Raw genomic sequence first — 12,761 nt, 5'->3', positions numbered from 1 at the left:
CCTCCATGTATTTAGGAGGAATTTCAACAAAGCTTATTCAAATGAATTCAGAACATACAGTTTACCTTATTACATTTTCTTTTACACAAATCTGAAGCCCAAACCAAAAAAAAAAAAGTGTCCTTTTACAAACATTTCTCTGCTTTGGACATACCCGGAACATTGCTTTTCCTCAAGGCCCTCCATTAATGTAATGTTCATACTTAGTATGCATACACACCAGAATTCAAAGGATGTAGTTGGTGAGCAGCCAGTAGTAGTGGCAGCTCTACCTGTGCTTCCTGCTCTTTCCACCTCTTCCTCCCTGGAGTCCAGTGTTTTCACCAGTGCCGTCAGTCCCACCTGTGTCTCTGCCCAGCAGTGGAGCCCTGGGGCAAGAGATGGGCTCGAGTGGCCTGCATAAGACTTGAGGCTGCTGGGGATTTAGCTGAGTGGTTCTGCTGCCTGCCTCAAAAGCTCAAGGTCCCGAGAGTTCAATTCCCCGTACCAAAAAAAAGACCTGAGGCTGGTCCTGGTCCACTCCAACCATGTAACTGCTGGTTGCTACTGCCTAGTGACCTCTTTAAAACAAGTCAAATGAGTCAGAGGGAAGATTGTTCAATAAAGTCTCATGAATTTCTTCAGAACTTACATGTCATCTTCTCTGTTACTATGGGCATGTTTTGTTATTTTAATACTTTGCACTTTATTTGGCTTTTACTTCATTTCAGTCTCTAGATTTTCTAGGGGAAATTGGAATGGCAGCATTGCAGTCAGAGTTCTTTCAGTGAGGTTTTCCTCTCTGCTCCCTCAGTGGCTCTTCTCCAGGATGACCAGCCCTTGGTCTCAGCTCCTTTTTCTTTATATTGAGCTTTATGAAGTTCATCCTTCTATTTTCAACTCTAATGATAACTTTTTTACTAAGGTTTTTTTTTTTGGTACCAGGCATCGAACTTGGGACCTTTCACTTTCGAGGCAGGCAGCAGAACCACTGAGCTAAATCCCTGGCCCTAATGATAGCTTTTATGTCTTTATTTTTATCTTTAATCTTTTATTGAATTAATCCTGAATTTCTCTTTCTTTGAGAATTTTTTTTCAGTACTGTGGATTGAACCTAGAGCTTTCACACTGAGCTACATCTCCAGTGGGTGCCTCCATGCCTGGTTTTTGTTTTTTTTTTTTTACTTTATTTTGCTGTGTTGCTCAGGCAGGGCTTGAACTTGCTGTTCTCCTCCCCAAGTAGCTGGGTTTTCAAGTGTGCGCCACCACACCTGGCTTCATTCTTTTTAATTTTTTAAATATGTTCATTCATTTTTTTTTCCTACTGTCATTCTTAATCTTGATGGTGTGTAATTGCAAAGAACAAGTGGTAGGGTGGGGGATCTCACATCCCTGAAAATGTAGCACCACATACTCATCATTTCCAACCTCAGTTGTACCATCAACACTATTCAAACATTCTAATGTGTGATTCTAGTTAGGTTCCTTTCTCATTTCTTGCAAAGCTTAATATGTTTAAGTCCCTGTCCTCTGTTCTCATATGACACACCCTCTATTTCAGAGTAAATTGTATTTTAATATCCTTATTCCCAAATTCTTAATGACATATACAGAGTCCACCAAAAAATGTATACATCAGGAAAAGAAAAACTCATATAAATATTTTAATACTAAATTTATTGGGACATCATGCAATTAATACTGGCTACCTTTGGCCTCTACAATTACAAGACGTGCTCAGAGTGGTGGCCATGAGCTTCCAGACATTTATTAGTATGGCAAACTGCCAAAGTGTATAAACATTTTTTGGTGGACTCTGTATTTGACATTGTCCTTTATCTTCATCCTTTTTTTTTTCTTTCCAGTACCAGGAATCGAACACACTTGCACTTGCCAGGCAGTTGGGGTGCCACTGAGCTACATCCTGGCCTTACCTTCTTCCTTCTTGTTCAACCCTAATCCACAAGCCTGTGCTCTAGACAGTTCTTGTTTCCTTTCTCCTGTGTTTTCTACTTCTTCACTGACTCTTGCCCTTGGTGTGTTTCAGTATTTACTCTTTCTTCCTCCCTCTTCTGCTCTCTCCTTTTTACTGTATTTCTTAGCAGTTGTTGTTCCCAAATAATTCTTACATCTCTCCCCTTCTCCTCATCCTCATTCGCACTATGCCAGTCCATTGTCCCTCTTGTCTGTCTGTTGAAACCATCCATTATAGTAATTACCATGGGAGTTTTCTCAACTATAAACTCACACTATTTTTACTCCCCCATTTAAAACCTCATAATGTCTCCCCATTGCCCACAGAGAAAAGATCATGCTGTTTAGGAGGTCATGCATATACCTTAATGATATAGTGCATTCTAGCTTAAGAGATTCCTTGTTTATTGGTCTTTTGTGCATACTATGCACCAGGTATAAGAGATCCACTCAAATGCCTCTGTGTCTCAGTGCATTTGTTTCATCTTCTTGAAATATTCTTTCCTCCAGTTACCTAGCAAATACTTAAGACTGAATTCAAAATCACCTCTTCCTTAATGGCTTCTGTTACTGGTCCAGGGTTTGTAATGTGATTTATATATTCCCATATCTCTTTGTCTCTACTACGAATGCAGTACTTTAGCCACCCAGTGTAGTCACTTGTCTAACCCCAGTGTGCTGTAAGCCCCTTCGGGGTAGCTACTCTGTGCTATACCTGACTGTTTAGAGAAAGAGTAAACCTGTTAGAAAGTTAAAACTTGAGAGAAACACTTCAGTTGAGCCCTTGGAAGGAAGTAGAAGTCAGGTAAGTAGAGAGGAAGAAGGAAATTTTCAATGAAAAGATGCATGTGTCTAAAGTCAGGGGTCACAAAATATTCCAGAGAATGAGAGACAAAGAGTTCATGACTAGCCAGATGATGACGTTAAAGAAAAGTAAACTGATGCTGGATTATAAAGGGACTTGAATGTCAGGAAAAATTTTTGAGTTCATCCTGTAAATGAAGGGAAAGCTGAGCATGGTGGCACACCCCTGTAATCTCAGGCTTGGGAGGCTGAGGCAAGAGGATCGCCATGAGTTTGAGGCCAGCCTGGGCTGTAGTGCATTCAAGGCCAAACTGAACTACATAGTGAAACCCTGTCTCAAAAACCCTAAACAAACCAACCAATGCTCCAAATAAGTAAGCAAGGATCTATTTATAGACGTCTACTCCATTAACCTCTACTACAACCACTGGCATTCCCTTCCTGAGAATTTGAAGTAGGAAAAGAGGCGAGCCTGCAAAGGCAGCCCTCCCCCTTTCCTTTGAGGGACCCTACATGTGATGGGATAGAAATAAATGAAAATAATCATCTTTTCACAAATGGGTGGGAACTCAGCACTGTCATTTGGAAGCCTTTGAAAGCATTGTGTTTAAGCAGGGGAGCAACCTAATAAAGGCAGAATTTTAAGATTATTAATATGGAGGAAAATGAAGGATTGTTCCAAAATGGGAGAATTGGTTCCAAGGGGAAGGATTGAAATATCTTAGGGCAACCCATTCAAGACACCCCCGTCTCTCAGGAGATATCCCTGTCCTCCATTCTCATTCTCTATTCCTATTCCTCAGTACATTTTCCTACTCTTAAAAAAATATTTTAATGGCCTAAGCTGGAAAGGATAAAAATCTTAAGTGATAGCAGTGGGGAAAAAAGAGAATTGGTGTAGAAGCATTGTGAAGCCACAGCTCACTGGATTTGGTGGCTAAGTGTGCATGAGAGCAGGGAGAATCAAAAATAGGAAATATGCTGATAAATCCTGCTCATCATACTCATTTTCTTTGTCCATGGCTACACTCTTTTCTTCTTTGTTATCAGATAGGCTTGTTAAATCCTGTTATTTTATCTCCAGGACGTCTCTATTAGTGATGTCTTAGTTGTCCATCCATCTAGCTGGAATGTTTTTCCTCCTCTATTTCCCCTTAGCCCATTCTTCTGCTTTTTGGTGAACATACTATATTTATTATTCTAGATGAATGTTTTTTGTCTTCCTAATTTTTTTACTGTTTCATCCTGACTCTTTATTGAATTCCACAAGCACATGAGCTTCCCTTTACTTCTCATGTCCTGCCATGCTCTTAGCAAAAGCGGATAGGGGTCATCATAGTTGAGTAGGTAGTGTTCTGAACTAGTCATGATACGGTCATCAGTGGTACCTGCATAGTTCCACACACTTAAATAGCTACTTTGGTGACTTGTAATTTGGTTATTTCATAAATGCCTTGCTTTGATATCCTTTGTCTTAATTATTTCTTCTCTGGATTAAGTTACCTGTTTTTGCTAACATTCATTCCTATACCAAAATTTTATAAACAACCAGCATAATATTTTTTTTTTTGGTATTGGGGATCAAACTCAGGTCCTTGGGCTTGTGAGGCAGGCAACGGATCCACTGAGCTAAATCCCCAGCCCCAACCAGCAAAATTTAATGGAAAAATCAGAATCCAGGTTCAAGCCAGTCTTTGAAATTTACATTCAGTATTCCTTGGCCAGCAGGATGTGGTAATTCGTGCCTGTAATCCCAGCACTCAGCAGGTGGAAACAGGAGGCTCACCATGAGTTTGAAGCCACCCTGGGCTACATAGTTCAAGGACAGCTTGAACTACATAGTGAGAGCCTGTATCAAAAAAAAAAAAATCAAGTATGCTTTGGCCAAACCATCCAGCTCTCTGAGAGGCTGAGGCGGGAGGATTATAAGATTGAGCCCAGCCTGGGTAATTTAGCAGTTTAGCAAGACCCATCTCATAATAAAAACAGGTAAGGATGTAGCTAAGGTCCTGGGTTCAATACTCAGTACTGGAAAAAAAAAAAGTGTCTTATGTGGCTTTGGTTTCTTTATGTTTCTGACCTCTACCACAGGGTTATGATGAGAATCAAATGAAACTGGTAAAAACAGTGTAAAAGAATAGAATGTTATTAAATCCAAGATACTGTTATTATCACTGTTCTTACTATGTTGGATTTAACTTTTCAAGCTATCTCATCATTATATCTCCTAGGGTGATCAGTGATCTTTGACAGTACTATTGTAATTATTTTGGGTCACCATGAACTCTAATAAATTTTATGTGTTCTGACCGTTCCACTGACTGGACATTCTGCTATGTCTGTCTGTCTGACTCTGTCCTTGAGCCTCTCCACTCCCTGAGACAGTATTGAAATTAGGTTAATTAATAAACCCTACAGTGGCCTGTAAGTGTTCAAGTGAAAGAAAGAACTGCATGTCTCTCATTTTAAAAGCTAAAAGTAACTAATTTAATGAAGAAGGCACATCAAAAGCCAAGATAGCCCAAAGATAGGTCTCTTGCACCAGTGAGTTACATTGTGAATGAAAGGGAAAAGTTCTTGAAGGAAATTCAGAAGTGGCACTCCAGTGAACACCTAAATAATAAAGCAAAACAGCCTGTTGTTGGTGGCGGGAAAGAGTGATTTGGACAGAAATGCAAGGCAACTACACCATACTCGCTTAGCCAAAACCTAATGTGGACCAAGGCACTAGCTCTTCAGTTCTGGGAAGGCTGAGTGAGGTGAGGAAACTGAAAAGTTTGAAGCTGGCAGAGGTTGGTTCATGAGGCTTAAAGGAAAGAAGCCATTTCTATAATATAAAGTACAAAGTGAACCAGCAAGCTCTGCTGTAGGAGTTTCCACAAGTTATGCAGAAGATAATTGATGAAGTTGGCTACACTGAACAACAGATTTACAGTGTCAACAGAACAGCCTTACATAGGAAGATGTCACCTAGGACTTTAATAGCTGGAGAGAAGTTAATGCTCAGTGTCAAAGGATGGACTGGCTCTTACATTAGGGCTTAATGCAGCTAGTGACTTTAAGTTGAAGCCAGTATTAATTTAGCATTGTAAAGATCCTAGGGCCCTTCTAGGCATGTCAACTTTTTGGGTTGTTTGGGACACAATGAGTGAAGAGGAATTGTCTTGGGCCACATATGAAATATATAATATAGTTCATGTGTATAAGTAACAAAACTCCCTATTTTTAAATATCTGTAATTAAAACATTTTGAAAAAATGAGGGTGAGTCTCTTGCAGGACACAGCTTATTCACACCTGGAAATATACTCTGCCCATGCTCCATAAATGGAACAACAAATCCTGGATGATAGCACTTTTATTTGCAACCTAGTTCGATGCCAATTTTAAGCCAGCTATTGAGACTTGCTCAAACAAAAAATGATTCCTTTGAAAATATTACTGCTCATTGACAATGCTGCTGGTCACCCAAGAGCTCTAATGGAGATGGACAACAAGATTAAAGTTGTCTTCATGCCTGTTTTATACAGCATCCATTCTGTAGTGTATGGATAAAGGTGTAATTTCAACTTTCAAGTCTTATTAAACACATTTCCTAAGGCTGTAGCTGCTGTAGATAGTGATTCCTCTGATGCATCTAAGAAGAGTTAAATTGAAACCCATCTAGAAAGGATTCAGCATTCTGGATGTCATTAAGAACATTTATGATTCATTTGAAGTCAAAATATTAACAGGAGTTTGAAAGTAGTTGATTTCTGCCCTTACATTTGATTTTAAGGGGTTCGAGACTTCAGTGAGGAAGTGACTACAGATGTGGTGGAAATAGCAAGAAGACTAGAAGTAGAATGTGAAGATGGGACCTAATTATTGCAATCTCATGATACAACATTAATGGATGAGGAATTGCTTCTTGTGGATGAGCAGAGTGGTTTCCTGAGATGTTATCTTCTTCTGGTGAAGATGCTGTGAAAATTGGTGAAATGACAATAAAGGGTTTAGAATATTATGTATAAACTTAATTGATACGTCAGCAGGTTTTGAGGAGATTGATGCCAGTTTGAAAAGAAGTGTTGTTGCAGATAAAATGCTGTCAAACAGCATCACATGCTACAAAGAAATCTTTTGGGAAAGAAAGAAAGTAAATTATGGCAAACTTCACTGTTGTCTCATTTTAAGAAATTGCCATAGCTGCCCCAGCCTTAAGCAACCACTACCCCAAATAATCAGCAGTCATCAACATTGAGGTGAGATCCTCCACCAGCAAAGAGATTGTAACTCCCCAAAGACTCAGATGATCACTAGCACTTTTTAGCAATAAAGTATTTTTAATTAAGGTTATGTAGGAGTCATATTGGGATTTTTTGGGCATAATGCTATTATACATCTAATGAATTACAGCATAGTGTAAACATAACTTTCATATGTACTGGGAAACCACAAAATTTGCATGACACACTTTACTGTGACATTCATGTTATTGCAGTGCACTGGAACCAGATCTGCAGTATCTCCTAGATATATGTGAAACTGTTGGTATAACTACAGAATCTCAGGCTCCTCCCGTGAAATTAAATCTTTAGGGTTGGTTTGTGACCCAGGAATTTGTAGTGTAGCAAATACCCCATCGTTTTGACTGGACAATTTCGGAAAATATTGGTTTAATGGAAATAGTGCTGAGTAAATGAATGAGTGAATGAGCAAATAGGAATGATGATCCAGAGGGTTATCTTTTAACCCTAAATATTGATATTAATTCATTTCCCAAAGTATATTCTAGGAGAGTAGTTACACAAGGTATTTGATGCAAATGAGTTATCTTTTCTTACATATTTAGCAATGCTGAATGAATATTCTCTTTTGGAGATTAAGCAGCCATTAGCATATTGAAAGGTGTGAGAAGTTATACATTGTAGAAATTACTTAACTCTTAAACAGATTTGCCAGATTTATTTACCTCCTTACCTCAAACCATTTTCTCACCAATTCCCTATTCACTAAGGAATATACACTTATGCAGTAAGAAATATACCATATGCGGAGTACAATTTATAGCTCTACACTACTGTAACAAGTTTATTCTCTTCATGGTTAGCTGTCTTTACAAATTGCTTACATTGCAAATGGTTTGAACTAAACTATAAAACCCCACCTAAATGATCTTTGTCTCCCCCTCTTCAAGTCACATGACAATTTATTCTTTACCATTAACTGGGATAAATATATAAGTGCCTATTTATAGGACTATTTCTATAAAGCGTTACTGTTACAAGGAAATATTTTCAGTTCATTTTTCTGATTACATCTGCCTGATTTTAAAAGTATATGTTTTGTTTTGTTTTTATTTGAGCTCCCATACTGGTCTATAGAGTACCTCAGGCTTTTTATTATCTGGTTATATGGTGACTCAGGTGTAGCTTAATTTATGAAAGCCACCATCTGGTACAAATAAATTATTGGCACATGGTCCCTATTTCAGGAAATAATTTGGTTATAATAAATGTCATTTTGAGTAATATTTAGGACAACTTCCACTCTTTTGTATGTTTGGATTTTTTTAGGTACTGGGGATCAAACTCAGGACCTTACACTTCCAAGGCAAGTGCAGTGCCACTGAGCTAAATCTCTAGCCTCTCTTTGGTTTGTTGTGGTTTTTTTTTTTTGGTTTTTTTGGTACCAGGGATCGAACTCGAGTCCTTGGACTTCCAAGGCAGATGATGGAACCATTGAGCTAAATCCCCAGCCCTCTTTGGTTTGTTTTTTGAGACAAGGTCTTGCTGTAAAGTTCAGGCTGGCCTTCTGCCTCAGCCTCCTCAGTGCTGGGGTTACAGCCATGTGCCACCATGCCCAGCACAACTTCCACTCTTAAGCAAATGTGGTTGCTCCCTTACCAATCACACGCTAGCAGGAAAAATGTTAAATTGGAGAGCTCAGATATAGGGCAATAGAAATGTTTCCACACATAGAGCAGTGTTATCTTGTTGAGTACATAGCTTGAATTGCACACCCAGAAACGCCCTTCAACTTTAGCCTGCTTAACAACTGATTTTTACTGGTATGGCTAGTTTCATTCTAGTGGGTTCATGAACTTGTTTTACTCCCACATTTGCCCTGATTTTACCTTTTACTTATCCTGTACCACTGAGCCACACCTGCCTTTACATATATTGATGAGACATTTGCAGGTTTTGGAGGTTAATCTTCAAATTACCAAATGAGTATCAAGTAAGGCATACCCAGAAATCCTTTATTTATAGTAAATTAAAACAAGAAAGTCAAAGTTGAACTTGTAGGAACTACATAAGCAAATAGATGAGGGTGTTCAGAAGAAAAGTACTGGCTTGACCAGAGAGTGCGCATGTGTCGATTTACAGTCAGAAGACGAGAATATTACATGGTGTAGGAGGGATTAATTCTTTTTAGGAAAAAGAAGTACACATTTGTATTCCTCCTTAAAACCATTCCTAGTCTTCCCGAGTGTCTGAGTAGTTTTTCTACTTCTATTCATAACATATTCCATGGCATTCCAGATAGCTTGTTAGGCTGTTGTATTTTGTTTTAGAACCAAAAAGTTAGAATGTTGATTCTCAAAGACTTCATCTCAGGCGAGCCATGGAGTGTGTTATAGAGTGCATAGCATGTGTGAAGCCTGGGCTCAGTTCCTAGCACTGGAGGGGAAAAAAGACTTTCTCTAACCTTTCTCTTTCGGCAGTACTGCAAATGTGTCTTTGGCCACTCATTAACCCAGACATTAATTTTCAAGAGGTGAAGTTTTCAAGTTTGTCTGCCCTAGTGCACCTTAGTAATTTGGAACCAAAATTTTGAAGGGTCATTGGTGTAGTATAGGAGAAAAACAGATGATGTGATAAGCCCTCTCCAACTTTTCCTCTAGAGTCAGTAGGATAGATCTAGGTGATTACCACAGTTCTTACATTTCTAAAACTCTACAATTCTTTCTCTACTTTCCTTTCTATGGCACCTACACACCTCCATCTGTACAATGATAGGGCTCAGTTTTTCTCCTGGTAAGATGAAGAATGGGGTGAGATGAGGTGACCCAGTGTATCAACTTACTATAGAATTATTAACTCTTGGGCGGGGGATTTAGCTCAGTGGCAACGCGCCTGCCTCTTAAGCACAGAAAAAGAAAAGAATTGGTTTTTTATTTGGTTGTTTTTTTGGTACCGGGGATCAAACTCAGGACCTTGAGCTCATAGGGCAGGCGGTAGAACTCCTGAGCTAAATTCCTGGCAAAGAATCGTTAACTCTTATTTTGTCTTATGTATAAAAAACTCTTTATTTAGAGTAATAAAATACTCTCTTTTTTTGGTACTGGGAATCGAACTCGGGTCCTTGAGCTTGTGCAGCAGGCAGCGAAACCAGTGAGCTAAATCCCCAGCCCCAAAATACTCTTTATTTAGATGGGAAGATGAATTTAAAATAAAAGCTAGGAACTCACTTGGCTAATATGTTAATGAAAATGTCTTAGAATAGAAAATTTGGAATTTTTCTTTTTCATAACCAAATTAAAGAAAAACATCCTCTGAAAGTACATCTTAAAATGTGCATGTATCATTTGAAACCTTAGTTGTGGAAGTCAGATTTCGACCTGATGAGAATCTGTAAGGGTATTTTTTTTTTTGGTACTGAGGATCGAACTCAGGACCTTGCACTTGCAAGGCAGGCGGTGGAACCACTGAGCTAAATCCCCAGCTGCTGTAAGGGTATATTCTGTCTGGGATGTGTATTTATTTATTTACAGTGCTGAAATTTGACCCTAGGGCCTCTTGCTTGCTAGGCAAGTGCTCTCCCACTAGCTACACCCCCACCTTGGGATGCATATTTTAAAATGTTAGATTTAATTATATTTAAAACACATATATGGGTCATGTAAATATTATTTGGATTTTGCCTAAAATAATATCATATTTTAAAATCTGGTTTTTATCCTGGAGAAGATTCACAGGTACTTTTGTGTAGTTTATTGGCTATGTCATAATTGGGAAACAATTTAACTTCAGTTAGAAATTAGTGAAAATAATGATGTAATCATTTCACATTGTTCACAGACTGACTGATCTAAATTTACTTTTGTTTTCTCAGCCACATTCAGGGAAGCCAGATGTAGTCCTCAGCATCTCAAGAGATTTAATCTCTTGATTTAAAAAAAAACAAAGCTCAGGGTCTTTTTCTGTATTTGGCCCTTAATGCTTTTCAGGCTTTGAAATAAGCAAATGATTGATTATTAAATGGTGGTGATTAATCTCTTGCATTAGGAACTCAGTTTATTGCTACTGATTTTATTTCAGATTACTAAAGAAACAAATAATTACAAAAGGTAGTTTAGTCATTTTATTTAAAGCCAAATCAACATATTTGATATTAATAATGAGCTGTCATTCTAATACATTCCTTTGTGATTAAAGAGGAAATTTAACTCATGTCATGGACCCTGAATCATCTTATGGAAATGCATAGTCAAATTTGTGTAATGATCTTTTTAATTTACTTTTTAAATTTATTTGAGGATCTGATAATTGAAATTGGGGTGGGATTGAACTCAGGGAGTATTGAGCTACATTCCCGACCCTTTTGTGCGTGTGTGTGTGTGTGTGTTGTACCTGAGATTTAACTCGGGGCCTTTTCACTGAGCTGCATTCCTAGCCTTTTTCAAAGTCTTTTTGAGACAGGTTTTCAGCTTAAGTCACTCAGGTTGGATCCTCCTGCTTCAGCCTCCATGAGTGCTGTGATTACAGGCATGTGCCACCACTGACTTCCCTTTTATTTTATTTTATTTTTATTTTTTAGGTACCGGGGATCGAACTCGGAACCTTGCACTTGCGAGGCAGGCACTGGAACCACTGAGCTAAATCCTTGGCCCTTCCCTTTTATTTTTTGAGACGAAGTTTCTCTCAGTTGCCCAGGCTGGCCTCGAACTTGTGACTGTTCTGCCCTCAGCATCTCCAGTAGCTGGGATTACAGGAGTATGCCTTTGTGTCTGGCTTTACTACATTTTAAAAATATGCTGAAGTACATGTAGCGCACAACTTATCATTTTAACCACCTTAAGTGAATAAGTGACATTATTACATCCACAGTGTTGTACAGCCATTGCTCCTCTCTACTTCCTGAACTTCTCTCCACCCACCCCATGCAGCAACTCTGCTCAATAAGCAGTAGCATCCCACACCACTCTACCCAGCTCCTGTTCACCACTGATCTACTTTCCATCTGTATGTTTTCCTTTCCTCAGTATTTCATATGGAATCATACAGTATTTTTTTCTTTGTGTCTGATGTGTTCTCAGGTTTCATCTATGTTTGAGTGTGTATCAGAATTCCATTATTTTAATAGCTGAATAATATTCTGGTCTATGAAAATAGGAACTTGGGCCCTTCCCTTATATGACAAGGTTTACAGCAATGTTTTTCAGAATAGCCAAAAGGTAGAGACAACCCAAGTATCCTCCAGAAGATAAATGGATAAATTGCTGAATGATATGGTAATTTTAAGGAATGTAATCTTTTAAAATAATTTTTATAAATTATTTTTATTTTACTTTTTATAATAGTTCTTTTCTTTCTCTTTCATTAATGTTTTTTAAGCTTTTCAGTTATTTTGGTTATTTCCTTGGTTGTTTTTTTTGCTGAATTTTTAAAAATTATTTGTTTTGAGCATTCATTTTTTCTTTTTTTTTTTTCAATTGTTTGTTTTTCAGACCCGAGTCAGAGCTCCATCACAGGGGAACACAGCCAGCTGTTAGGTATAGTATCACTGTGGGAACTGACTCTAAAAAGTCACCTTTTACCTGCTTGTATTAACATATATTACTTACTCCCTCATGTAATTCTATTTTTGACCCCCCTTTTTCTGCTTCTCACCCATCAGTTATTTTCTTGCTGTTTCTTTTTCTTTTTTTTGTACCGGGGATCAAACTCAAGACCTTGTGCTTGCAAGGTAGGTGCGGGGCCACTGAGCTAAATCCCCAGCCCTTTCCTGCTGTTTCTG

The 12,761-nt window shown here is 38.3% G+C and overlaps 1 protein-coding gene across 8 annotated transcripts in view; it reads left to right on the top strand.

The window, feature by feature from the left end:
• Slc12a6 (solute carrier family 12 member 6) overlaps positions 1-12,761 on the top strand; it is a 108,377-nt gene that overhangs the window by 47,323 nt on the left and 48,293 nt on the right. For 4 of the 8 annotated variants that reach the window (XM_087207545.1, XM_087207544.1, XM_087207547.1 and 1 more), the window contains exon 2: positions 12,472-12,516. The exons of 2 other annotated variants lie outside the window; for them this stretch is intronic. In XM_087207545.1, coding sequence (XP_087063671.1) covers positions 12,472-12,516 — 45 coding nt within the window. Of the gene's footprint in view, positions 1-6,534; positions 7,001-12,471; positions 12,517-12,761 lie in introns of all 8 variants that reach the window. 2 more of the 8 variants (XM_087207550.1, XM_087207549.1) reach the window with 1 other exon arrangement.

Source organism: Heterocephalus glaber, unplaced genomic scaffold (assembly GCF_053883595.1).
Source record: "Heterocephalus glaber isolate CG9 unplaced genomic scaffold, H.glaber_assembly_v1.0 deba00000809, whole genome shotgun sequence".
NCBI classification, from domain to species: domain Eukaryota; kingdom Metazoa; phylum Chordata; class Mammalia; order Rodentia; family Bathyergidae; genus Heterocephalus; species Heterocephalus glaber.
The sequence above is the reverse complement of the archived record's forward strand: the minus strand, read 5'-3'. Positions and strand labels throughout refer to the sequence as shown.